The sequence below is a fragment of the Neurospora crassa genome, linkage group V (genome assembly GCF_000182925.2).
Source record: "Neurospora crassa OR74A linkage group V, whole genome shotgun sequence".
Classification (NCBI taxonomy): Eukaryota; Fungi; Ascomycota; class Sordariomycetes; order Sordariales; family Sordariaceae; genus Neurospora; species Neurospora crassa.
In genome coordinates, this window is record NC_026505.1 from 3,054,435 (window position 1) to 3,078,957 (window position 24,523).

General features: G+C 50.9%; 3 protein-coding genes and 2 non-coding genes across 6 annotated transcripts; 2 read left to right on the forward strand and 3 right to left on the reverse strand.

The window, feature by feature from the left end:
• The first annotated feature begins 4,667 nt into the window (after positions 1 to 4,667).
• On the forward strand, positions 4,668 to 7,627 carry sub-1. 2 transcript variants are annotated; one of them, XM_011396172.1, is made up of 4 exons: positions 4,668 to 5,439; positions 5,520 to 6,399; positions 6,453 to 6,767; positions 6,849 to 7,627. In XM_011396172.1, the coding sequence occupies exons 1-4, from the start codon at positions 5,408 to 5,410 to the stop codon at positions 7,029 to 7,031; spliced, it is 1,410 nt and encodes a 469-aa protein (XP_011394474.1). In that variant the 5' UTR covers positions 4,668 to 5,407; the 3' UTR covers positions 7,032 to 7,627. The 2 variants fall into 2 exon arrangements, with proteins under 2 accessions (XP_011394474.1, XP_011394473.1); XM_011396171.1 differs by having other exon boundaries at positions 6,462 to 6,767.
• A 5,267-nt stretch (positions 7,628 to 12,894) lies between these two features.
• Positions 12,895 to 13,585, forward strand: NCU14071. The gene is made up of 2 exons (XR_897942.1): positions 12,895 to 13,181; positions 13,330 to 13,585. It is a non-coding gene; the product is annotated as a ncrg138 (non-coding RNA).
• A 2,090-nt stretch (positions 13,586 to 15,675) lies between these two features.
• On the reverse strand, positions 15,676 to 18,460 carry NCU01156 (hypothetical protein). Its single transcript, XM_956429.3, has 2 exons — positions 17,378 to 18,460; positions 15,676 to 17,322 (listed from the first exon to the last, which is right to left on the reverse strand). The coding sequence occupies exons 1-2, from the start codon at positions 18,427 to 18,429 to the stop codon at positions 15,801 to 15,803; spliced, it is 2,574 nt and encodes an 857-aa protein (XP_961522.3). The 5' UTR covers positions 18,430 to 18,460; the 3' UTR covers positions 15,676 to 15,800.
• Positions 18,461 to 19,769: 1,309 nt separating this feature from the next.
• NCU15102 lies at positions 19,770 to 19,865 on the reverse strand. Its single transcript has one exon. It is a non-coding gene; the product is annotated as a tRNA-Ile (tRNA).
• A 109-nt stretch (positions 19,866 to 19,974) lies between these two features.
• On the reverse strand, positions 19,975 to 23,964 carry NCU01157 (glutamate-cysteine ligase catalytic subunit). Its single transcript, XM_956430.2, has 6 exons — positions 23,497 to 23,964; positions 22,733 to 23,152; positions 22,556 to 22,628; positions 22,384 to 22,449; positions 21,462 to 22,322; positions 19,975 to 21,410 (listed from the first exon to the last, which is right to left on the reverse strand). The coding sequence occupies exons 2-6, from the start codon at positions 22,741 to 22,743 to the stop codon at positions 20,235 to 20,237; spliced, it is 2,187 nt and encodes a 728-aa protein (XP_961523.1). The 5' UTR covers positions 22,744 to 23,152; positions 23,497 to 23,964; the 3' UTR covers positions 19,975 to 20,234.
• Between the last annotated feature and the right edge of the window lie 559 nt (positions 23,965 to 24,523).

Here is a 24,523-nt window from a genome sequence, read left to right on the forward strand (position 1 = left end):
AATTAGATTGCATGAGTGACAAGGGAAATCTGCGAAACTCCGGGTCATCAGGCATTTTCCCGCAAATCGACTCGCGACCTCGTTTGGTGGAAAGCAACATTGAGATCAAGTCCCGGGAAACAACCAGATATTAAAAGACGTACGGTATCTGAGGTACGACATGTGTTCTTCGCTGTTCTTATGGCCCAAGAGAATGCGATCTCAGTTGATCGAGAACAGTCACCTCCTTCTCTGGAGCCTGTCTTTCACTCACGCTTGATTGCCATCGGCTTCGCATGTCATCGTTCTGACCCAAACAGCCAGGGGTACAGTTGGCAGATTGTCACAAACTTTGACAAGGGCTGCGATTTCCAAATTCGCATCGCGTTCCTGCACAGCATCTGCATAATGCACAGTGAAAAGGGGACGTATCTCACGCTGTGAAGCTCCCAACCCATCCATGGCACGCGATTGAGACTGACGAAGAAATCCACAATGCCCGTCTTGAGACCATCGCGATACAAAGATGTGCATTTTGCTGCCTTGGGGAGTGGAACTGCCCGTTACGCCCATACAGGTGCCAAAGAATGCGCTGATATGTAGTCTACCTAGTCAAACGAATGTGCGATGCAGATGTGAAAGTTGGTAGGGCAGCCGCGTAGGATATACTCGATTCTACGATACCGTACTGGTGAAATGTCTTGTAATTTCGAGTAGGACGTCTTTTTGCAACTTTTAAGGTCGGGGGTAGGTAAGTAAGTACCTCTAGGCTTGGGGCAGATGAAGCGCTGCAGCGCATTCGTGCAGTACGAGCACAGCAGAAGGCGTGTACACGTGTACAGTGTAAATCATGATTAAAGCCGGTAAGTACTGTAATGGCAAACTCACCTCACTCACCGCATCTACTAGGATCGCAGCCTAGTACCAAGTAGGTGGTCCGCTGCCGTTGACCCGGATAATCCGACTGTGCTTGACTTCCAAGCAGACTGTGTGGGGCTATATAAACTCACTGGGAGAGACAGTCAAGAATTCCTGCTTGGTCTCGTCTGTGTGCGCGCAACTATCACTATAGTGTACGCAGTAAATGCCATCACCCCCCAGATGCGAACTAGGACATCGCGACAACGCCAGATGCGCACTTTTTCAAGTCATAAATGACATCCTCACATGCGGGAGACTCTCACCGTCTCCTACACTCCCGAAGCTAACCCTAACACCTTACTCTAGCTGCCAACACCAGGTAAACACCTACTAACCCTACACTGCGAGGAGCTCCGCTCGCAAAGAGCTACGTAATGTGACTACGTATCATGAAGACAGAGTCAGAATATCAGGCTCGGGTCGCCATTGCACATCTGTATGGATCTAACTTGTTAGCACGGTTCTTGGGGAGGCAAAGAACCTTGTTCTTCTCACAATAAACATCTAGTCTGGCCTTCTCTTGACCCCTGTTTTCTGTATGAGTAAGGTACCATGCTAACCAGCTATATCCATGCAGAGGTGTACACTTGTCGATACATCCCAGAAAATCCCAAGCGCGGCACCAGGTCCCAGCACCCGCGTACCGTACAAGTGCAGCTACTAGCGATGCCAAGCTCGGATTTGTGACGGCTAGCGTGAGATCATGCGACCCCCCTTACCCCGAACACCCCCCCTTTGGGCTTCAGTTGGACAAGCTTCCCCCACTTCAATCTAGGCAATCTCACCCCAAAACCATCTCTCATCGTCAAATCTGGGCTGGGTGTTAGGTATCTGCGCTTTTTTTCTCCAGTGATCGTCACTTTCAAGATGACGGTGACGCCTCTTTAGCAGCCTCCACCTGTTCTTCTCGTCGGTATTTCCATTCAAATCCACTCGTCCTCACATTCTTAGCTTTGCCAAGTCCCAATCTCATCTCGCACATCTCATCACGGGTGGACTGGCTGACGGGATCGCGCCTTGGTCGAGACCAGCCGAGAAGCATCACTGACGTCGTCAGTATCAATCACTTCATTCCACCAACCCCCCGGAAGCATGGGCATGGGGAAAATCAAAGGGACCCTCGGCTGCGACATCGGACCATTGATTGGTATTCAGTGTTGTCACACAACAAAGGCGATATGTCGACTTTGTTGGCCTTTTTATTGCATCTAGAGCGACTGGATATCGGTAGGTAGGGAAGATCGCACTCCTTGCAAGCGTCAACGTTGTCGGGACAGACACCGATGACAAAAGACGAACGATGGATCGAACACAAAGCAGCAGCGGCGGTTTTGACGACTTATACGTGCAAGTACAACATGGGGACATACGGTACTCAAAGTACTACATGAGACATCAACCAGCAGCAGCAGGACCGGGAACGAAGTCGATGAAGTTGTATCGGATCGTTTCGGATCTCATTGTGATGCCCCATGGCTCCCCCCAGCCGATGGAATTGGATGCGCCAGGCGGGGGGGTTTGGTATCCCCTCGTGCCGTTCGTTGCTCAGGTTAGTCAGGTCGGCCTCTGCAAGAACTGGGCTGGGTTGGAGCAGGATACCTGGCCGCTTTCTGCCCGCCCTGTCGCAAGTCCCTTTTTTTTCTCCGACTCTTGTGTCATTGCGACCACACCCTCTCACAGCACAAGGCCGCACAACCACAAATTCTTGCCTTGCCGTGCTGCAGCTGCCCAGCTGCCTTTGTGCTTGTGAAGTTGGTGATCCCTTCGAATCCAAGTTTGGCGCTGGCTGGCTGGTTCTGTTCCGGGGCGTTGATTACAAGATCCGGTCCTCGTCCGCTTGTTGAACGGCGCCGCTCTTCAAGGTGCTCGGTCCTTTTTCACCCCCTTTCCCTCCCCCGGGCCCCCCTTTCGATGTCCTTGTGGTGTTACCGGTGGCATCAAGACAAATTGTGATATCCATTCGCCGGTCTACCCGTTTTTCGACTTTGTTGCCGTCCACTTCACTTATTGCGACGCGTCATTCTCAAGCAAGAACAAACGTCACCGGCAATGAGATGTAGTTCTTAGAGGCTTCGTAAACGGTTCCCTGGCCAACTACCGGGAAGATACAAATTGCCCTGGGCGCTCGCGCAGAAGAAGCCTGGCAACCAACACAGCATTGCCCACTCACTGGCTGGGTTTAGAGACATCAGCCAATCCAGCCGGCAAATAAGGAAAACAGGTGAAGCGAGGGGGGTACAGAAAAGGCCAAAGCCACCAGAAGAAAGTGAGTGGGTAAACATCAACAAGGTGCAAAAAAAGCCCAACGTTCTTCATCACGCAATAAGGTCCACGTCCATCACTCCATCACCCATCGGCCATCTCAGTTATCGCCCATCGAGTTGGATTTCTGGCGCTAGCAGCCAGCCAAACTAGCCATCGAGGAGAGGAGGGACGGTCCCATGTCCAATCGCTCGATCTGCGACATTGAAGACGGACGGCACAGGCCTAGTGCACGTCTTCCTTGGCTCGATTTCGTTTCCCTCTCTCTACCCTCGCAATTCCCACAGGTACGGCACGGCATAGAACAGAAGAGATGACAGTTACCTGGCAAGTGGTTAGGTAAGGCCGTACTCTTTTGATACCGCCTTTCGCGCCTGTACCGCGTGCACTTGACCCAAACAGGCCAAGGAGAGAAACAAAGGGTCCAGCAGCTATTATAGCGGAAACTAGAGCGGCAGGGATGGGTGCTCTATTGCTCCAGTCCATCCTTCCACGATCCATTCCCAGATTCCTGAGGTACCGTGCACAGATAGCCGGCCCACCACACAAATCCACAGCTGAAGTGGAAGGGGATATGGTACTAGAGGGAAGCTCAACCTCTCAACATTGCTGGGCCCGCCCATCGTAACCCACCGTAGCTAGGAGCGGTGCCTGATTCCCGTCCTTAACGGACGGGATCGTCCTCGGCCTCAACACCTCAGCATCTGTCATCCACCGGCCATCCACTGGCCGCGCAGCAGGACGGGAGGTAATCCCAGATTCAGCCAAGGTAGGTACCTACCTAGCAAGTCAAGTGCTGCATCCAGTGCATCCGCAGCGAGTAGCATCAAATAACGTAGGGCACGGCACCTAAATCAGGGGTATCGAGTATGGGGAGGCCAAAAAAGTACCTAGCCTGTCGCGCAAGTCGTAGCTCTCGGCGCTAGTCTTAAAAGTCACTCAATGTCTGACGCTGTCATTATGGCCTATACGAAAAGTTATTGCATTGAAAAACTGATTGAACCAGCAGAGTAAGCGCGCCCAAAATGGGTCATTATGCTCGAATTATTTCTATATCGGGTTGTGATGAGGTAGATGCATCAGGTTGGAAGAAGGGTTTGCAAAGGTATCGAGACTTGGGGTTTCAAGCTGGGCGTGGGAGAGATACGTGATCTCTTATAGTCCGGATAAGCGCCTCGGAATCAGGTCCACTTGCACCCGGGCCTGTGGTGTCTCCCTTTAAACAGGAACCTTCAAACCCGGCTGGGGAGCTGCTGGTGCCCACCTTCCACTTTTTGCTCTGCGCACACACCCCCCCTGCCCCATCGCTCCCAAGGAAGGGAAGTTCATCCCCCCCATCCCCCAGTCCCCCGTTCCACTTGGCACCCAGCCCGTCCCCCATTCCCCTGACCCCCCCCCCCCCCCCCCTCTTCCCGGCCTCCCTCCATGCGGCTACCGTCCTAAAAAGTCACAAAAAGACAAGAACATCTCGTTCGCTCGCCACCACCTTACCTGCATGTCCATCCGTCCCCTTGGGTTCCAACATCTGACGACTCAGGCTGTCACTTCTGGTCCGGAAATATACAACTGACAAAAACCCGAATCCTCCCCATCAGTCCCCCCCCCCCCTTCCCTCATCTTGTCCCATCCCATCTGCAATCTCGACAGACATCCCGTCAGCCCGGGTGGGTTTTCCGACTTTGCATCGCCTCCCGCAAATGCCTACAAGAGACGGAAGCAGAACAAAGAGACTTGTTACCTGACCGGACCGAAGGCGTGGCCTCTCTTATCCACTCGTCACCCAACTCCATCTCGATCCCACTCAGATCTCAGATCTCCCATAACCTGAGGTGTGGCCCAGACTGGATATCCACCACCACCACCATTGCGACTCTAGGCCTGTGCACCTCTCTCTGTCTGGGTTGGCAGCCACCACCACCTTTACGTCCATTCAGCAGCTTCTTGTCTTTTTTCAACTCTTCACCATCACACTCACTCCACTGCACGACCAACTCCCGCCGACGCCGCACTGGATGCCAGTAGATAGATACTCCTGTCTGCTAGGTACTTACTGTGCCCTTATAGAGTGTGTACCCGCAAGCGACACCAACGGACTCTCTCTCCGGTCCGTCCCGCCCTTTACGCCCGCCCATCGAGCTGTTGCGTCTCTTCATCCCGTCTATCCTGGCCTCTTCGAGTCAGATGCTAGTTTGAGCTAGGGGTGCTCTGCTTGGGTTACGACGCCATTTATTCTCCAAGACCCGCTATGGAAGCGGGCGATTCTGCTGCCAGGCAAAGGTGCGCCTCTCAGCTCAATCCGGGTCGAGTTTTTCTCCTGCAACGTCGAGCAACTGGGTTAACATTTTGTCTTCTTGTAGCGGGATCCCAACTGCCACCACCACTCGTGAACACTTTGATCCAGCACGACCATACAACAACAGAAACAGCAGAGGAGGCACAGCCATGGCGACGGCAACCTTGATCAACCCGAGCTCCCAATACCACTCGCACTCGTTTTCCCACAACCCCTACCACCCCTCGTCCTCCGCAAGCATTCCCGGCATGATTTCGCCAGTCGATTCCCGGCGGACGTCCGACGAGTCGGAGAACCCTCATCGACAGTCGCTGCCTTCCATCTCAGAAGTCATCTCGGGTACCAAGCCGACCTCCTACCCTCCACATGCTCCGACCTCACTGCCGCCTACCCAGAGCCTCCCTTCGCCCTTTGCACCATCTGGTCCGCCCCGAAGTTACGATGTAGACAAGCATCCTTCGCCGAGGGCATTGCATCCAAGCTCGGGCTTCCCCCGCCCTGATCCTCTACCCGCTTTCTCTGACCCCGCAAGACCTCAATTGTCTAGCAGGCCGCCTCCGCCTCCCCCGCTGAATACATTTCCAACACATCATCAGCACCCCTCGCCGCCAGTGAAGCTTGAACAGATGGAGGTTGACCAAAGGCATGCCGAGGCATCCCCATTGAGTGCCGGATATCCTCATCATCCTCCAGGACATCCAGCGGGGCCCCATTATGCGCAAACGGGACGTCTACCTCCTGGCCAACTACCGCTGTCGGCCTACCCTGTTTCCCCCAGGCATAGTGGACTCGGACTGCCCTCACCATACGACTCGCAGCACCGACCGCCTATGTACCCAGAGGAGCAAGAATATGGGCATGGTTATGCTAGAAGTAGCGAATACAAGGCTGCCCCAGAAAGATCCCTGCCGGACTGGTCGTCTTATGGGGAGATGATGTACATGGTAAGTGTGGAACTGCAGTCGCCTCGCTCACTTTTCCACGTCTAATAATGAAGAATAAGCAGATAGCGCACGCTGGGCGCACCGTTTATCATTTTGCTGAAGGCTATGGTGCCGCGGCCCGGGAACAGCAAGGACAGCCGCTTCCATCAAGGCTACCAACCGAAAGTGAAATCTCTGTCGTCATTGACAGCGCAGTTGTCGCGGTCGAGAACTTGAAGAACCTCCGACACCTCATTGCCCAGATCAATTCGGAACGATCTCGAGAAAATGGTGGACGCAAGTCCGGAGCCGAGGACGACGATGTCTCCATGTATGGTGACGGCATAGGAAAGCATTCGTCTTTTAACGAAGTGAAGAAAAGGCGCGGCGTAAGTTGTTTTGTCCCAACTTTGGAGCCTGGTGCAAAGAGATGGAAACGAGCCTGAAGCTGACACATTTCTGTGATACAGCGTGCGGCTCCTCCTGGACGGTGCCATAGCTGCAATAGGATCGATACTCCCGAATGGAGGCGCGGTCCAGACGGCGCGAGAACTCTTTGCAATGCCTGCGGGTTGCACTACGCCAAACTTGAGCGCAAACGACAACTGGAGCAACGATCTATTCGACCTAAACCCACCGACGATCGAAACTAAGTTCACTATCCGACAGCGAAATACGATTACCGCGGGCATTCCACCTTGGGTCCTGACAATTTCGATTGCAGACAGCGGCATCATGTATGCTGATCATATCGAAGCCTTTTTTTTTCGAGTTGCCCATTTTTTTTTCTTTTTTTTTTGCAGCGCCCAGACAGTACAGACGCATTCGAGTTGCGATTATATTACAACCTGTTTTAGCAAGCCTTCTTTATCTTGGTTCTATGTTGTCTTTTATACCCGGGGGTCTGGTTTTGGGTTCTGGGCTTGGTCTGGTTGCGGTTCTAGGCGCAGCACAAAGAAGGCAATGAAAGGTCCGGCCATATGAGGGGATCTGTGGGTTTGTTCATGAATCAATGCAAAAGCCCTTGTTTATTTCACATCTTGAAAAAAACATGTACATACTTTATACCCCTTTCCACCGCTGTTTTCCAGAACCGGTATATAGGACCGATTTTGTTTTACGCGAATTCAGGATGAATGAGAGGAGCTGCTAGAAAGCCAACAAGGCTGAGGCGGCTTATTTTCTCGTTACATTATCTACATACCCACATCTACAGCTTTAATTTGTTCCGCTTTTCTGGTAGAGTAAACCCGAGAGTTTATGGTGTCTAGCACGGCGTTTCGTTGCCTTTCATCTGCTTCAACACGATTTCCTTACTTGACCCCATGAGGAAAAGCGGTCAACAACGATGTAGCTGAATTTCTTCGTATATCGAATACGTTCTCCTCGAATTCTGATCAGAGTGCGTCTTTGCCAGTACGCGTACGGTCACAGTATTGTTTTTTCTGCCTGTTGATGTCGTGGTGTCGAATGGGTCTTTATTTGCTCACCTACTTGTTTAGGTTTCAACACGCAGCACCCACTAGTTAAGCACAGGAACACAACCCGTAACAGGCATAACAATGCCGAAGCGCAAACAGCGATCAGATGATGTAGCACACCCAGGGCATATTACGAAGAAGTAGAGCGAATTTTTTTTTAATTTTTTTTATTGTTTGGGAAATTGAAAAAAAAAAATTAAAAAAAAAAATTCAAGAAGACAGAAAGAGTTACATGTGGAAGATTTGTCAGGCGCCCTTAACAAACGAAACATGCACCCTTGCCCACAACAAACATCATACGGGCGGGACGGGTCACGGTCAAGACGAGGTTTGCAAGGCTTGTAAGGCGTATGTAAAGCATGGCTGGGCGTGGGTGTAAAGTATGGCTGGACGTGGAATAACAGACAGAGCATGACAAAAGACAACCGAGGTTTCTACTCTACATCCCTTGAATATATCGCGGCTAGGCTGGTTTAATAATGGACATGGAGGGCCATGGAGGAGGGAGGTGTCGGTATGCTAGCTAGCAGCTAGGTAGGTACCTACCCAACCTAAAATACATGTCTGTTCATGAACAGTGAAAAGTTTGGAAAAAATAGGATAATATGAATTAATACTTGGGAGGAAAAGAAGAAGAAGAAGAAGAAGAAAAGCTTTCAAGCGATGGCTTGAGCTAGCCTACCTTAGCTGTTAGTGTTATCCTTTTTTTTTTTCTTCTTCTTCTTGCGCGTTCAAGTGTCGCACAATATCCATCTTTCTCTTTTTAACTAATACCAAAAAAAAAATAAAAAAATTCGCAAGTCGACTAAATAAAAATGTCTACAAGGCTAACGGGACTTGATACCGGTAGGTGAACACATGACGTTCCAAAACGTAAGTACGTTGCTTGCTTGCTTGCTTGCTTGCTTGCTATCTATGAGATCTCTTTGTCGACGTGCGGTAGGTAGTGTGTAAACGTCTCTACGTGTCTAAGACAGGTACGAAGTATGAAATTCTAGAAGTAACAAGGGGGTTACAAAACTTGAAGCTACCGGGGAAGATGAAGTGGTGAAGTGACGTAGGCACCTAATCAAACGGGATGGATTGACTACGTTTCCGATCCTTTCGATTAAGTTAGCCTACTACGTATTAGGCCCGGGACATGGAGCCGAAGACTGGGTGGGGCTAAGGGAAACTAGCTCGGGGACCGATGGAATGTAAAGATTTTGAGTAAACTTTTGATATTAGTGTTCAAGTTCGTTGTTAGTGTATAATATCGGGAAGACCGAGTGAAAGGGTGGGCGAGTGAAATAACAAACCCCCAATATTTATTACAAACAAAGGGCACGGTCAACAGTAACAAAGGTACTTACACAACAAATATGTAGCCCTATTTTCATCTCGACCTTTTCGTGCGTATTCATCTGCATACCTCTAGTAACAAGTGAAGACAAGGATGTAGGTAGGATGCGCTTCTACGGCCCGCGTAGAGAAGGCAAGTCAATCGGCTCGTTCAGTTAGCTGTCCCCGGGAACGGACGGAGGGGTGGTGGGCGTTCTGGTGGCGCGTACTCAGTAATTACCCTTAGGTACGGTGGAGGTGAAATTTTGACTGTTGAGTAGGTAATTCAATTGACTAACTCGGCAGATTGTCATCTTGCCTTTACTTCACGCCATCGTTCAACTAGGTATGATCTGGATCTGGCAGGTACATTACATAAGTATGTAACCGTCAACTTGCTCGACATTCTATTGCCCTTTCCGTATTCGACTTCGTTTTAGTCAATTGAGGTAGACAGGTACCTAGGGATATGTTTTTAGGTTGTTAATTTGTCGTTCTTCGTCCTCACACCGAGTTACGTATAATTACGATGCATGAAAACAGACAGATGGGATCAGAGGCGATGGTTCGGGAGACCCACGTCAAGGATTAGAACAAGAAAAAGAAGAAGAAAACATGGAAGCCAGGGGGCCTTGTCGAGGTGACAACACATTGTCTACAACGTTCGTGGAAACGTGAGAAGTGCGTGAGCAAGGGGTGGTGAAGAGCCTACCGTGCTTTCCTACAATGTGACTTAGGTATTCCACCTTGCCTAGGTATATGTATCAACTGTAGATTACAGCTAGAGGAAGTAGGAATATTCGAGAATCATTGTAACATGGAACACGTTGTGAACAATATTAATATCAACCCATCCTCCATTCTGTTGCATACATTCATTCGCGAGTTCTGTGTTTTGTTACCTACATTCAGTCTGATAAAGCCTGAGTACTGACTCATCCACCACGAAGCCCAAGTCAGCAACCTATAGTAAACCCTTCTTTTTTTTCTTGGCCCGTTGGATCAGCCCAGTTCTGGATCAAGGCAGGTCAGGTAGACATGCGTTGTTGAGGTCGGCTTACGTGCTGTGCGTACTGTACACCACTGCGTGCGTTGTGATCAACGGGCACACAGCATTAAGGTTGGCTGCCGCGTGTACTGTGTTCTGCTAACTGTGTAATTTTGGTTTGTGGTGGGTGCTTTGGTAGGTACTTCCTATATCAAACGTAGAGGTATGGTTGCCGAAGGTTGGCTAGTAGAAAGCATCAAATTCGAGGTCAGCTGTCTCGTAGAATATCTCGACTTTCCATCGTGCTCTACAATTTCAACTTCAACATCCACTTTCCAGAAAATGTGAGATGAACGGGTCACTGGAAGCAGTTAACGTCAAAGATACCTAGATATTCACGAGTGTACATTGCTTGAAGGAATCAAGTAAGGAACTGCGTAGTGTAACATGTATTTTGGCCAACAAATAAATTGCATTCAGCTTGTGCTACATACCAATTTTACCTTTCTTAATGCCGGCCTCCGTCCTCTTCGAGATCCACGATCCATCCCGTTGTACTCTCCTCAGCTGTTTGCGCTGTCTTGGTACCTTGGCCTCCTTTGTAACGCTTAAAACACGAGAAGGATTGAGAAACAAGAGAACGCACCGTGGAACACAGCACAGTGTTTGATGTACACACCAAGTATCGACGTGCGATGTACCAGAGTACAACCCATCCTTGACAATGTAACTTTCCCCAGACTCGCACAACGGTTGGTTTCCCACCGAGCTGTGGCTGCCCTGCGCAGGGTAAAGAATGAAGGAGGATACTGTGCTGTATGTCGCCTGGCTGCATGGCGAGGAAGAGATACGATGAGAAAATGTGAGCATCGCTTGACAACACATCCTGGGAGCCCCCCTAGGCAAGCTTCCGGACCCTTATCCGCGATATTGAAGAGGAAGGGAGGGGTCCAGGAACAATTTGTGGACACCCGCTGTACTTGAGACTCGAAAATGCCTGCTGAGCAGGGCAGAACATCAATGTTCCCAGTGCCGTCGTCCACGAGAATTGTCAGTATAGTAGCCGATCGTCTTAGCTGTTCTATCCCCCAATCTTACCCACAACTGATAAACGATGAATACAAAGTAGTCGACAAGATAGTCGCCGCCCCAAATATCCCTTTTGGATCTTATGTGGAACGAGGATATAACGCTGACAATCATCATCAACCTTGTGAAGGATCTGCTTTGCTGATTGATCTGCCTCCCCGTCAAGAGGAGCCGATGAAGAAAGGGTAAGGTTAGAAAAGGCGTCGCACATTGTAACAAGAGCACAAGCCTGATAAGGCAAGTGGGCAAGTAGATGGACGATGGGCTAGTGGAGCCGAGTGAGGCTCTTGGACTCGCTGCAACCTGTCCTCCTGAGTCTTCCAATGAAATACCCTCACCTGCCGAGAACAAACAATGGGATGGATGCAGGTACTCCATTCGCAACACACCACCGCAGCCAGTTGCCGATCGAGGGATGGCGGGATGTGCGGGAGCGATAAATGGACTGGATGTCTTTGGCCACCTGTTCGTCTTCGGCTGCCCATAGGCGTGACAGGTGGGATGAGCGGGACAGACGGGACGGGAGGAGGGCACCTGGCATATGGTAAGGCGACAAACACCTCAGCTTGCATGCCTGCTCGCAGCCCACTGTGACTTGCACCGGCCCGGCATCGAGGGTTGACGAGAGCCAGTAAACTTATCCGGTTTGTATACGTCCACTCGGGATCTCGACCCCGTTGTCTGACGTGAGAGGACAGTGACACCGAAGGATCGGGAGCCGGCGCCGGCACCGGTAAACATCATTAGCTCTGAGTGGTGATAGGTGGTGACTTGGGAATGGAAACAAGCCTGGACGTGAGTTAACACGTAATCACTTACGGAGAGAAACTGGGTGGAAGACCTGCCCAGCCAGATGGTCATGGCTTGGAAGAAGAAGAAGAAGAAGAAGCCAAAAAAAAAAAAAAAAAAAAAAAAAAAAAAAAAAAAAAAACTAAGTACCCGTCGGGGAGGGGTCCAGGTTTAACCGAAAGCAAAGCAACCTAAAGAAGGAATCTAACTGGCAAGAGAGCACTGTAAAAAACGGACACCCCTCCTTTCGAGTCTGGGCAGACGGGTAGGTGCATTATCACCCTCATCACTCCCGCTTATCACCAACAACCATCCAACAGTGCTAACATTCCACTTAATACCACAATGGCGTTGTGTTCAGGCATAGCAATAGGGATGACAGGATAAGCAGATAATTACTATATTCTGTAGTGTGAATGACTATCGCTTGTGGAGTTGAGACGGTTGTACTCGTTCAAGTTGTCAACACTCGACCAACTGGAAGAGATTGCAAGGACAAAACAAAACCTGAGCAGTGTCAGGAATGCCGATAATTCAATCGTATCATGGCAGGGGCGACGCGCCTTCCATTTTTGCTCGTAGCCATATATATCACAATAATCTAATGTAAAGTGGAGGGTAGGATCGAGTCCGAAACTTTCTCCGCGTATGAAGCAACCACGGATCACAAAGTCTGCTATGACGTATTAGGGTACTAGGTTAGGTCAGTGTTGGTCAGGGCAGCCGATGATAGGCCACACACGATGGCCTGCAGGGCCGCCGCGGTAAATGCAATTCCTTTTTCTCTTAATCCCTTCTCTCTTCTTCTCTTCCTCTCCGCGAAAGACCATGGGTGAGGATGACACTTTACACACGGCGGCTGGCGAGCCCATCCCCGGACTAGTTTCAACCGCTGCAGCCGTTGCTGCGACCTGCTGCGGCCGACAACCCTCATCCATCTCCTCAAATCCTTCTAGATTCATGCCGAAGAAGGTAGACTGCCGTGGGTGTCTAGCTATGCAGTGTCTTCTCCAATCGACCGGCCGAAACTACCTGAGCCCCCGTCAACTGGCACTCCAAGACACAACTTTCGACCAGTCTTTGACCGAGACATTCACGAATCAGGGGCAGTCACTTTAGACTAACTGGAGGTAAAGGCAAGATTTTACTCATCCTCGGTTGTGGGTTCGGGTTCAGGGTACGCTGTTCATCTTTATAGTTGGGTTTCTTGCTATTCAATTAAGGCGTACACCGCATACAAACTGAGACTAACAAACCTTGGGGGGTTCTTTTGACCGGCGACAGATGCGAGCGCTATGCTACACCGCTTTGCTTTCGTCAACCACGTGCCTGAAATTTGTCTTCATACACTCGGTATGATCCAGACATACCATATTATGCCGCTGAAAACATCCCGTTGTGTCATTGGGCTAGAATCGTTGAAGATTTTGTGCAAAAGCGTTCTTGATGACGTTCGAGCTGTGTGTGCTCTTAGCTATCCGATCTAAGCCAGAGTCAACAAAGAGAGCGATCGGTTCAGGATCCGATCCAGATCGACTGACTCAAATATTCGGCCCCGACAAACCAGTGCCGACAAAAAACATGGCAGGAGCTCTGTCATGTCTCACCAGACAGCGATGACAGGACCCTGCTTGCTGATCCATTCGAGCCATCAACCCTGTATTCTTCAATGGAAATGTAATATTCATCGTGGAAATCTGCAATGGTCCCCATTATGGTGTCTGCGATTGGCAAAGACGGCAGAAAGGGCGGCTCTTGATCGCCAGGGGGGCCATGTGCTCGGCTCGATCCGACGTCTCACTCTCTTCCTTCCGTGGCTTTCCCACATTCTCGCCGATGTTCTTCGGCCTTCTCCTAACGCTTGCCATGTGCAAGCATGTGTCTACCGAAAGCAATATTGGTCACGTCTGATCTACGCTCCGATCGCACCTGGGATTTGTGGGAAAGTGTATCCGGAGCTGCTAAGCCACTCAACAACTCATAGCAGATGAGCCGCTCCATGGTGTGCTTTGTAAGGGCAAGAAGTTCCAGCAAGGCCAACCACTTCCCCGACGGCTTTCACACATACATTGACAACCGTAGATCAGGCTATGGCATCTGGTTTCATGATCGCCGGAAATGCAGTGTGTTTCGCACGTAGTTTTCATTCCTTCACTTTGCTTCATACCCAACATCGGCTCGAGACAATTCATCCATCACTCCGAGCCTTCGACTCAAGAGAGCCCCATTACAAAGCTTTGCGCTCCATATACATAGCACAGTCAATGTTCCTCCGATCTCCCAACAAAAGCGGTAAGAGTGGTGTCTTCTATGTTCCAAGGCAGATGGCGGCCTAGTGAGCTTTATCAGCCTTTGTACTTCGCTCAACAACGCAGGGTCGTGCTAGATCCAGTGAGGAACTTGTATCACCATGGGAACCTAGTCTAGGTACCATGTTTTCTGTGCGCTATGTTGAGATCGTCCCCGCGGTAACATTTCCATGAATCTCAGATTTCTCTATATGAAAGACAACGGAGCTTAGAGGAAACTGGCCACCGGGACACGGAGTGGAAAAATCTGCAAGGACCCTGAACACAGGATCTGATCTCGCATTCCTAATACGGACCATCTCTCCAATGGCGTTGTCAAGATGGGGGGGGGGGGGGGGGGGGGGGAGCAGAGGGGGTCCATCGTTTTCTGGGGGCGAGGCGCCACGTCTCAACCTCAACCTCAACCTCCACATCACTTCGTCAGCTAGCTGTGTCCGGAATATACCGCCTCCGCTAAACATGGCATGATATGAAGTCAAACTACCGGCCGAAGGCGGAAAATGTGTGTGGACTGTGATTGACGGCCCGTTACCTCATCTGGTTCGACTTTCTGGAGGGTTCTTTCGAAGAAGATATCCTAATCCTGGCATCCACGAGGCACGATCGATCAGTGATTGATTTGGTTGCTCGCTTCTTCGGCGGTGGCTGCCGCGTGTTATCGTTACCCCAGTCACATTGATCCGTTTTCTGCCCTTATGCATCTAGAAGCACTTTTGAGCTACATACGAAGAATAGTGTCATGTCAACTTGACAGCGCCATCCTTCGTGTGGCCCTTGCTGTGTACTCCGTCCACAACGGGCGTCATTGACTGATTTCTATCCAGGTATGCTTCCTCTTGCAGGATATTCGCCTCTCTCCATATTGTCTCAGGGTCCTTTGAACTCACGGTACTGTCATGCATGCATGCAGGCTTCCATAGTGCGCCTTATTTTGTTCATAGACGGAGCGGTGCTAATGATGGGTGGTATTGCTGGTACTGGAAAGTATGAAAAAAAAAGAGAAAAAAAAAAAAGTCAGTAGAGGTGTGCTAAGTCGGGATGAACAAGGCGATGGAAAGAAGGTGGGTATCATACGGTGCTGATACTAAAACTGACGGTAATGTTACCCAAATTTCATAAAGACTTGCGTATCATGTCATGTCAACTTTTTCCATAGCCTGTCTCCGAGTAACTAACTGGTGATGCCTTCATGAAATCGTGAGTTGGAATTACTTGGCCATAGTCATAACATTAACAAGATGATCTCTCGTTCCAATTTGGACTAGTAGGCCGCTAAACAAGCAAGCCCCCATTGTCCAGTCTCGGGAGGGTTGTGGGTATCTGACAAAACAAAAAGAAACACATTGTATTGAGAAAATACTGTGAACGTAAACGCAAAAGACCACAACAATAACAACAAGCAACCAAGATAAAACTCCAAGAAGAATTGATCAGATCATGATGTTATCAAGCATAAACCCTCCCCTCCGTAACCATCCCCGCCCTCCCGGCCACAGTAAACCCACAATGTCCGATCACCGCCGCCGCCGCTTCTTCAGGGGCATTATTTTGGCCTGCTTTTCCTCCTCCTTTTCCTTCGTCAACCACCCCCCACACCAACGGCCTTTTCCAAATCTCTGTAGTATCAACAGCACCAGCAGCACCAACAAGATCACTAAACCCCACGCTCCTACGCTTCCCCCTTCCCTTCTCGTCACTACTGCTGGTGGGGGGTAGTAAATGACATCGAGCGCTAATAACAGCACTACAACTCCCTCCCAGCAAAGCCATTGGGTTTCCGAATATAACTGCCCTTGCGTTGTCATTGCCTCCTCCTCCCTCGGATGCTGCTCCCGATGCAGGCGTGAGTTTGCCACTAGGAACAGTAGTGGTAACTGGTGAGGAGGAGGAGGATGAGACCAAAGACTTTGGGGGAGAAGAAGAAGAAGTCCTGAGCCCCAACACCAAAGTAAATACCAAAAGCAAAACCAGGAGGGCGAGGAGAGTAGTCAAGGCTACGCCGCTTGTAAAGAGGGCTGTTACTTTGTCCTCTTTTCCTGCTACTGTCTCTGCTGTGGCTGTGGCCACTGAGGATGATTCTGGTTCTGTGTGTAAACTCCCGAGACTCTGACTTGCGACAAAGCCCATGGCGGAAAAGAGGACCAATAAAAACCAAGAGACGGGTCGGGGAAGGGTGAGGTAGAGAGAAGTCGTTTGTGAGCTGTCGGGGTCGATGTCGAGGGCGGAGGAGGATACGCGGAGCGGTTGCGGTTGCGGTTGCGCATTGGGACCATGGCGGTCGTGGTGGCTAGAATAGAATAAGGAGGATTCGTGGGAGAGGAAATATGTTGTCAGAAGCGGGTTGAGGGCGAGATAGAGTGCTGAGAGGAGGAGGTGTGGAAGGCAGGAGAGAATGGTGGCTGCCCAGGCTGGGAGGGTTGTTGGTTGGTTGAGGGAGATGAGCGGTTGGTTTGGCGCCGGTGAGTAAGAGTCCCGGTCTGGGAAGATTGAAGGGTTATTCCCAAACGGCGAAAGGCTGTTTCCATCATGCGTGATGGAAAGCGCCAGGGCGGCTGCTGTAGCTCCCGCGCAGATAAACCATACTAATCCCGTGATGATCCAGCGTGGTAGAGAGGGGGCGTGAAACCAGTAGTGTCGTTTGGGCACCCAGTGTTTGGGTCGGCTCGCTTCGAAGGCCCAGTTCCCTTGCTTGACGTCGTCTTTGGAAAGGAGGCAAGCGCCTTGGGTGATGGGGTCGGGATTGATGAGGAAAGAGGTGATGGTGTCTCCTAGGGTGGCAAGGGGGGTGAAGGTTGGTCGCTTGAAGAAGATGAGAACGGAGATGAGGGAGAGGACGGTGATGAGGTTGAGGAGGACGGTGATTCCGAGGAGGAAGCCGTAGACGTCAAGTTGGCAGGTTGATTGAAAAGTGCCGTTGGTAACTCGGTTTACTGGGGCGGGGCCGGATATAAAGATTATAGAATTAGAACTGGGATATGATTAGCATTTCATGAAAGCCGTAATGAGTTCGGAAGAGCACATACATTACTTGCGTGAAGATGGCCGCTAGAAGAAGAACAACAGCCAGGAGACTCCTTCTCTTTGCGATATATCGCAGATTTCGAAACGACGGTATCCCAATATCCAACCATTTCTTCCTCTCGTGTGCCGCCGTAACCTCCACCCTCGTAGGACTGCTCAGTACTTGAAAAGTATAGTTGGCCCCAGCCAACAGAACCACCCCCAATATGTTGACGACAGCGTGTACACCCGAATCGATCGCAGAAGTTGTCGAGCATGGGCCTTTGTAGATGACGATCTTCCCCTTAAAGACATGTTTCCCCTTCCACGCCGCCAGTATCACCAAGCAAATGACCCCTACCAGCAGAATTATCCCTGCCAGCAAAGCGTTCAATCCCACGCCTGCCCTCCACCCAGCGGTCCACCTCTGCCACCTCCTGCTTCCAACTCCTCCCGTCACTGCACCACTCCATCTCTTCCAACGTGACCCTGTTCCGGGTAATATATGCCTTTTCTCTTCGTCCTCGCCCGCCCCTCCTCCGTCCTCCCCCCAAAATCCCAACCTTTCGCTGCTCGTCTCCGAAAGTCCATCAAGAATCCCCGCCCTCGATTCATGTGGTCGATGCTGATGCGTTATGTCCACCGCCCTCTCGCCCAGCTTCCCCTCATTCCTCTTCCTCCTCGCCACCATCTCCGGAGTCTCGCCGCGTAGGTAGTTAATGACATAATCGGGAATGAGGTCCTGGTCGACCGATTCCACGTCTTTTTCCCGTATCCGCCTTGGATCCCAAGTCGCTCGGCGGGCAAAAGGAGGGCGCTCTGGTCCGCCGCCGCCGCCGCCTCCAGTAGATGAGAGGGTCCCCGTTCTGGTTGTCCTAGTCGCTTTCGTGGCTCTCGTCGGCGGTCGACCGAAGAGGGTGAAGGAGAATAAGCTGCTGGTTTCGGTGGCTATCGATTGGAAGGGCCAGTGAACTATGGAGCGGCGACCGCGACGTTCTTGGATGAAGGAGCGCTGGTTTTGGATAACTCCTTGGGCTGAGGTGGAGGGGGCGGTTCCCTCCATTATGCTTTCCATATTGGAGAATGTGTACTTGCTTGTTTTCTTTTAAATAAATAAAGAATTAAGAACGCTAGGTAAACAGAAACGAATGTAGAGGCCACCGAGGCTCAACGAATGAGTGAAAGATGATTACTATACTGATGATGCGATGAGAAGCCCTCGAGAGAAAGAGTGACACGGTATGACACTGGTCATAGGGCACGCGTAAACCGTTGGTTGGTTTGCTGGGAAGATACTTCAAGTGAGAAAAAAGCAGTCTCCAGCCATGATGGGCAACAAGGATGAAGTAAAAGAGAAAGAAAAAAAAGGGTGGGAGGGGTCAGTGGTAAGTATCAGCCTTGAACTGGGTGTCGAGATACACGCTAAGGCAGGCATAAAGACAGGATCGCGTCTCGCACGATGGTAGGCCAAACACGGAGGGTGACAAGAGAACCGTCTTGGCTGAGTGATAGTCCCATGCTGGCGATGTCTAGTTGGACGGTAAAGGCTGCGACTGCTGGGATGACTCCTCTATAGGACCTCTTTTATGCTTCTGCAGTGCCGGGTCGGCTATGCTCAATGTGAGCTGTCGGCGATGTTTGATGGTACCCAACGAAAGAGTTGGCTTATCGCAGGAGCTTTCTTTGACAAGATGTCAGCCTCGTCCATTCATGATTCTTGTGGTTGCCCCAGGTTCACCGTCACTCCGCCATGTCGACCCTTCCTTCGACCGAGTCGTGGAAGATGACTGAATACGCTCCATCTTTTCTCTGGTCGCTCCCATTCGAAGAGGAGCTACAAATGGCGTTCCGTTGAAGCTGAGATACGGCGCAACCCATATGCAGTTAGAAGCGAATCATGTTGTTTGGTGTGACGGTTGTTTGGATGCTGTAGGGGTCAAGTTTATGCGGCGCGGGGAAGTCGACCAAGGATTGGGTTGATGTCGGGATGATAGCAACAAGGAGCTCCAGTCGTGTTTCAGAACCACGAGGCTCGATACCAACTTATCTTGCAAGTCTGCTGCCCCTGTCATCTAAACATTCCCTGTCAAAACATGTTAGCTACTCTATGTTTCTACTTTGAGCAAGGACAGCGGTTCGGACGACTGAACTGGGCTGCGCTGTGCAGAGCATGACAAAAATAGGCGAATTCTAATGATTAAGAAATTTGGTGGCAGTCCGGTGTTGTGGGCGAGTTCGTCCATCTTATCGATAAGACGAAAAGCCGTCCCACGCAGCCGAAGTAAAAGCAATACATATTGATAAACGTCACGAAGCCTGATGGTAAACTACAGTATAATGCGGAGGATTTGAAGAAAAAGAATGGATCGAGTGAAATTGGGGAGGATGAAAGTGAAAAAAGGTAAAAAGAAGAAGTGCCCAATAACAGGATTGAACTGTTGACCTTCGCATTGACTTGATATCAGAAGTCTGATATTAGTACGACGCTCTAACCAGCTGAGCTAATCGGGCTGTTTTCGTTGGTATAACCTGGATCAGCTTTTGCTCATAAAGACCAATGGGCTGATTCCTCAATGAAGTGGTCACTTCGGAATTTGACAGTCGTAGAACTCGAGTCATCGATACAATACACGCAGGGCTTTATTATAGTGATGATGAGCCAATAAGAAAATACCACAGGAATTATTGTGCGTAGCGTATCCAAGGCAATGCAGTCTAACGATGATGCAACAGAATACAAATGTCCACTCTCCCTTCCATATCCAGCTCCTTTCCTAGGCTTTTAACATGCTACGGCTTCCGCCATGAACCATTCCCAAGCAGGACTTTCCCTCTTGCCAATCAAGTGACGTGACAGAAGAAAGTCCCAGAAAACCCAGCCTACTGTTCCTCGTTGAACTTCCTCTTTACACCGTTCACCTTGGCGTCGTCATCCTTCAACTTCTGCTCCAAAGCTGCCTGGCCACCACCGCATGGGCTCTTGCCCTTAAGAAACCCGCCGAACAACTTCTCCAGATCCGGCACCTGCCCGATCAAGTCATCGATGCCCAGCCCGCGCTTCTCCCTCTCGCCGATCTCGATAACGGCGCCGACGAGATCTTTGGTGATTTCCTCCGAGACCACGCTGTCCTTCTTGTATCCGGGGTGCTTCGCAATGAACTCACGGATCCACTTGGCCGCCGTCCAGAGCTCACCGCTGGCGCGCTTGCGGATGAGATCAAGGTAGCGGGCGAGTCCGCAACGGGTAGCGACGTCCATGTTGACGCTGTCGAGGTAGCTTTCCACCAAGGGGATGAGACCGGGGAACTCTTCGCCCTCCTCGGCATCCTCGGTCACCTCCTTGGAAGTCGCCTTGGCGTACGCGGTGCCGTTGATGACCTCGTTGACGCTCATGAGTCTGTACTCGTCCTCGACAGGGCCCAGGGGCGGGGTGGCAGGTCTGCTTGATCCGCTATTGGGTGTGCTGGTGCCGGAAGCCGATCTGGAGGCACTGCCGCCCCTGCGGGTTGTGCGGACGGGGAATGGATTCTTGCGGAACCAAAACTTCTTTTCGAGGTTGGCGTTGCGCGCATGCGCGGTCTCCATGTTCTCATCTACCTTCACGATGGGGATGTAAAAGTTGAGGTCGAAGCTAAGGATGGCACGGGTGATGAGAACGATGAAGACGGAGAAGGCGGCGTTTTCAAAGTCGGTGATTTGAATCTCCATGGGCCGGAACTCCACACGCCAACCGATGCTGTTGTCAGCCGGAGGTGGCTTGAAGCGCATGTGCTGCCAGTTAGTACTCTGGATATTCTCAAAATGATCCGTCTTGGTCAGGTCAAGCTCCTGGAGATCTTCGTTGAAGATGACGATAGGATCGCGGATGAAGAGATGGGCAAAGTGGGTAGCCAAACGGTCATCCATGCCACCGTCGAGCAACTGCTGCTTGATCTCGGGGTCGATGACGAGGTTAGGATCCATGTACTCAGGTCGCAATCGGGAGTCGGTAGAGATGTAAGTTGAGTTCGAAGCATAACGCGACTTGGGAATCCGCCATCTGTCGTTCTTAAGGGGCTATAGAAAGGTCAGCATCGAATCAGACCTTTAATAAAGTGTTGTTCCTACCTTTTCTCCCAGCTCCTCAGGTGTGCGGTCGTCCACAGCCCTGCTGATCTGGTTCCACCTGACATCGGTATCGGCAATGAATCCCTTGTACACTGGTGTTGCCGCAGTGAGCGCAAGCAGGATAGGACCTAGAGGGCTCAGCTGGTCGTACATCTTCCTGCCTTCGGTGATGTTCTTGGCCTGGAAGGTGATTTGCAGACAACAGCTGCCCATGCCGAAAGCCATGGCATCCATGTGAATAAAGTTGTCGGGAGCGGCACCATTACGAACATCATCGTCCTCGGGCCAGTTGTGTAGGTCGTAGTTGACGGTTGGGTCCTTCCATGGCCAAGGGGTGTTCTCGTCTCTGAACACTGGAACATTGACCTGGACTTTGCGGCCGCGGCGCGAACGGATGTTGGCCGCAAGGGTAGGGAAGCGAATATGAGGATTGGCGATCTCGTCAGGGACAAATTGCGATCGCAGCTTGGGACCGGAGACGGGATATGATGGTTCAGTGAATACTCCTGGGCTGCCGATGCGGGGGAAAGTAGTGAGCGTGATGGGATGCTCATTCGAAAGCATGTGGTCCTTGGCAATGCACCTCCTCAACTTCATGTCGGCCTCAACGGTCAACAGGTCCTTGAAGTCGATGCCCCATGGCTTTCCGGGGGTGGCTTCGAGCATGAATCTTCCGAATTCCGGATGGAAAACGGGAAGAGTTACGTTCCCGGCATCTGCGTTGGCCTCAGTTCCAGGAGCGCAGTCTCCTGTTACCTTAAGAGTCTTGCTGTCGGCCAAGGCTTTGAGAATATCGGCCTGGCGAAGGGAGAGCAGGACCTTGGGCTCATCTTTGGAATAGTTGACGACCAAGTACTCGATCTAAGCGGGGTGTTAGGAGCCAAGGAATTAGTAGCTCAAGGCATGAGAACCAAAAACGCACCTCATCACCCCAGAGCATAGCGTCACGCTCCTTCCCCTTAGCCTTGTTCCATATTTCGAGTAGTTGCTGATATCACGTTAGCATACGTCTGCGGCGCCTCATCCCAATATAGACTGTGGTGTATTCCACAGAAAGGCATTGAAGGTCCGGAGTTAACGGTGTCAAGATTCACCTTAATGCCCCAGGCACGGACGAGATGTGCTTGCTGCTTGGCATCTGGCCAATCCAAAGCCGTTCCCAAAGCTCTGTTGTAGTATCAGTATGTGGCGTCATAAACAGTGAGACTGGTGTTCCCCCCCCGCGATGCGATTTGTGCAGCGAGTGTTCATATCGGGGACGATATACGTACAGAAGACCCATTGCTACTCTGATGACTGCTCTTTGGTGCGTGGAGGGATGGAGTCCGTTCGATTGAAATCCGTTTTCTTGATTAAGCCGCTGCCGCTTCTTCGACAACTGTCAGAAATGCTTCAAGTACGAGCAGTTGTCTTCCCGCCCGCGTTGGCAAACCGACCGTGCGTTTTTATTCAACCGAGCGGACAGCGACTGGCAACGGGAGACTGCGCACCCAATGAGCAACTCTGACCAGAGTTTAAGGATAATGAGCCACCCAACTCGACAAGGCGATGTGACGAGCTTCAAATCCCAGTGGATGCTGTTGACTTGTGCTGAGGCAGTCTTCACTGTCGTGATGCAGCACACCGGGCAGCACACCTTTTTTTCAAGGCCTGGTTGACCACGGTCGCAGGATAGTATAACACTTCCAAATCTACACATAGCATCGGAGTCACCCCTCTCTCTTCGACCCCAGTGGGGAAGAAGTGGTGAGAGGTTTCGTCCCCCACGTTAGCCAAGCGCTGAGTTGCATTTCCGGGACAGTGCAAGTGTGTTGAGAATGGGCGCCCTTCCCAAGCAGGTGAGGTGTTGGAGTCGAAGGCGTCATTAACGCACGCAATCTTCTCGAGAGGCAACTGGTCAATTGAAGAGGCACTTGGTCGCTGCACCTGGCTGAGTGTGTAACCAGAATGATTGATTGGCAGGCCGGGGATTGAAATCGCTGGACCGATAACTGTGACTGGCTAACAGAAAAAAAGAAAATTGCATTGTACATACCAGCAGGCGTACCCGGGACTTGAGGGTGAATCGAACCGTCAAACGTGAGAGTGTATCTTGGGGAAAGAGGACGCAACAAGTGTTGAGGGCTGGGTTTGTAGTCTGGCGCCCTTCCCCGTTTGGCAACAAAATGGAAGTCAAAGATCCCGGCAGGTTGGAGATATAGAGAAGTCCGGGTAGGGTCCGCAGACGTCGGGGTGCCAGTGGTTTGCGGTATGGAGCAAAAAGTGTATCAATCTGCAGATGGCGTCGATGACGGAATATCAATACTGTGCCAATGTCGTGTAGAAATATACGGTGCAGTTATCAAGCAACGAACTGACTCCGGTATCGATTGATACTATCCGTTGAGGTGAGGGACCAGGACAGCCACTGGCGCAAAGGATCCAAGGTCAAGAGTGTTTGAGAGAGTGCGAAGCCTTCAGTTCTTGTAATAACAAGACGAACTTGAAAATTTTGAATTTTTTGACCGGGGTATACTTGGAGACGGCGGTTCCCGTTCAGAGCCGCAGCCCACACACAACAAGCGAGCGAAGTTTCCAAAAAGGAAGCCGAACAACAGCAACAACAGCAATAGCATATCAAAGACAATACGATAGTGACAACCCACCTGTCAGAGTTTCCCTTTTCGGGGCCTTCTAATGGCTAGGCCAGATCGACCATGTACTATGGTATGTGAGCCGGGGAGTCGGCAAGGCCCGCGCAGTGCGTGAAATTTACAGGAAAGAAAAGAAAAATGAAAAAAAATGAAAAAAAAAAAAAAAGGTCTCGGCTCGATGGCCGTTAACAAAACTGGGGCCTCTTGCTTTCCAGCCTCCACAGAGTGAACCCAAATCGAATCGTTCCAGGCGGTTGTCGGTGGAGTCTCTCCGCTGATTTCCGCAATTTACTCAGCGCTTTCGGTCGCCGAGGCGGGTGCAATTAAGGTTCCCATTGTCGTGGATCTCCGAATCTGGATTTCTAATCCACCTCCAGGGGCATGCAAGCAGTGTCAACCTTGACTTGCCGGATCGTGCCTGGATTATGT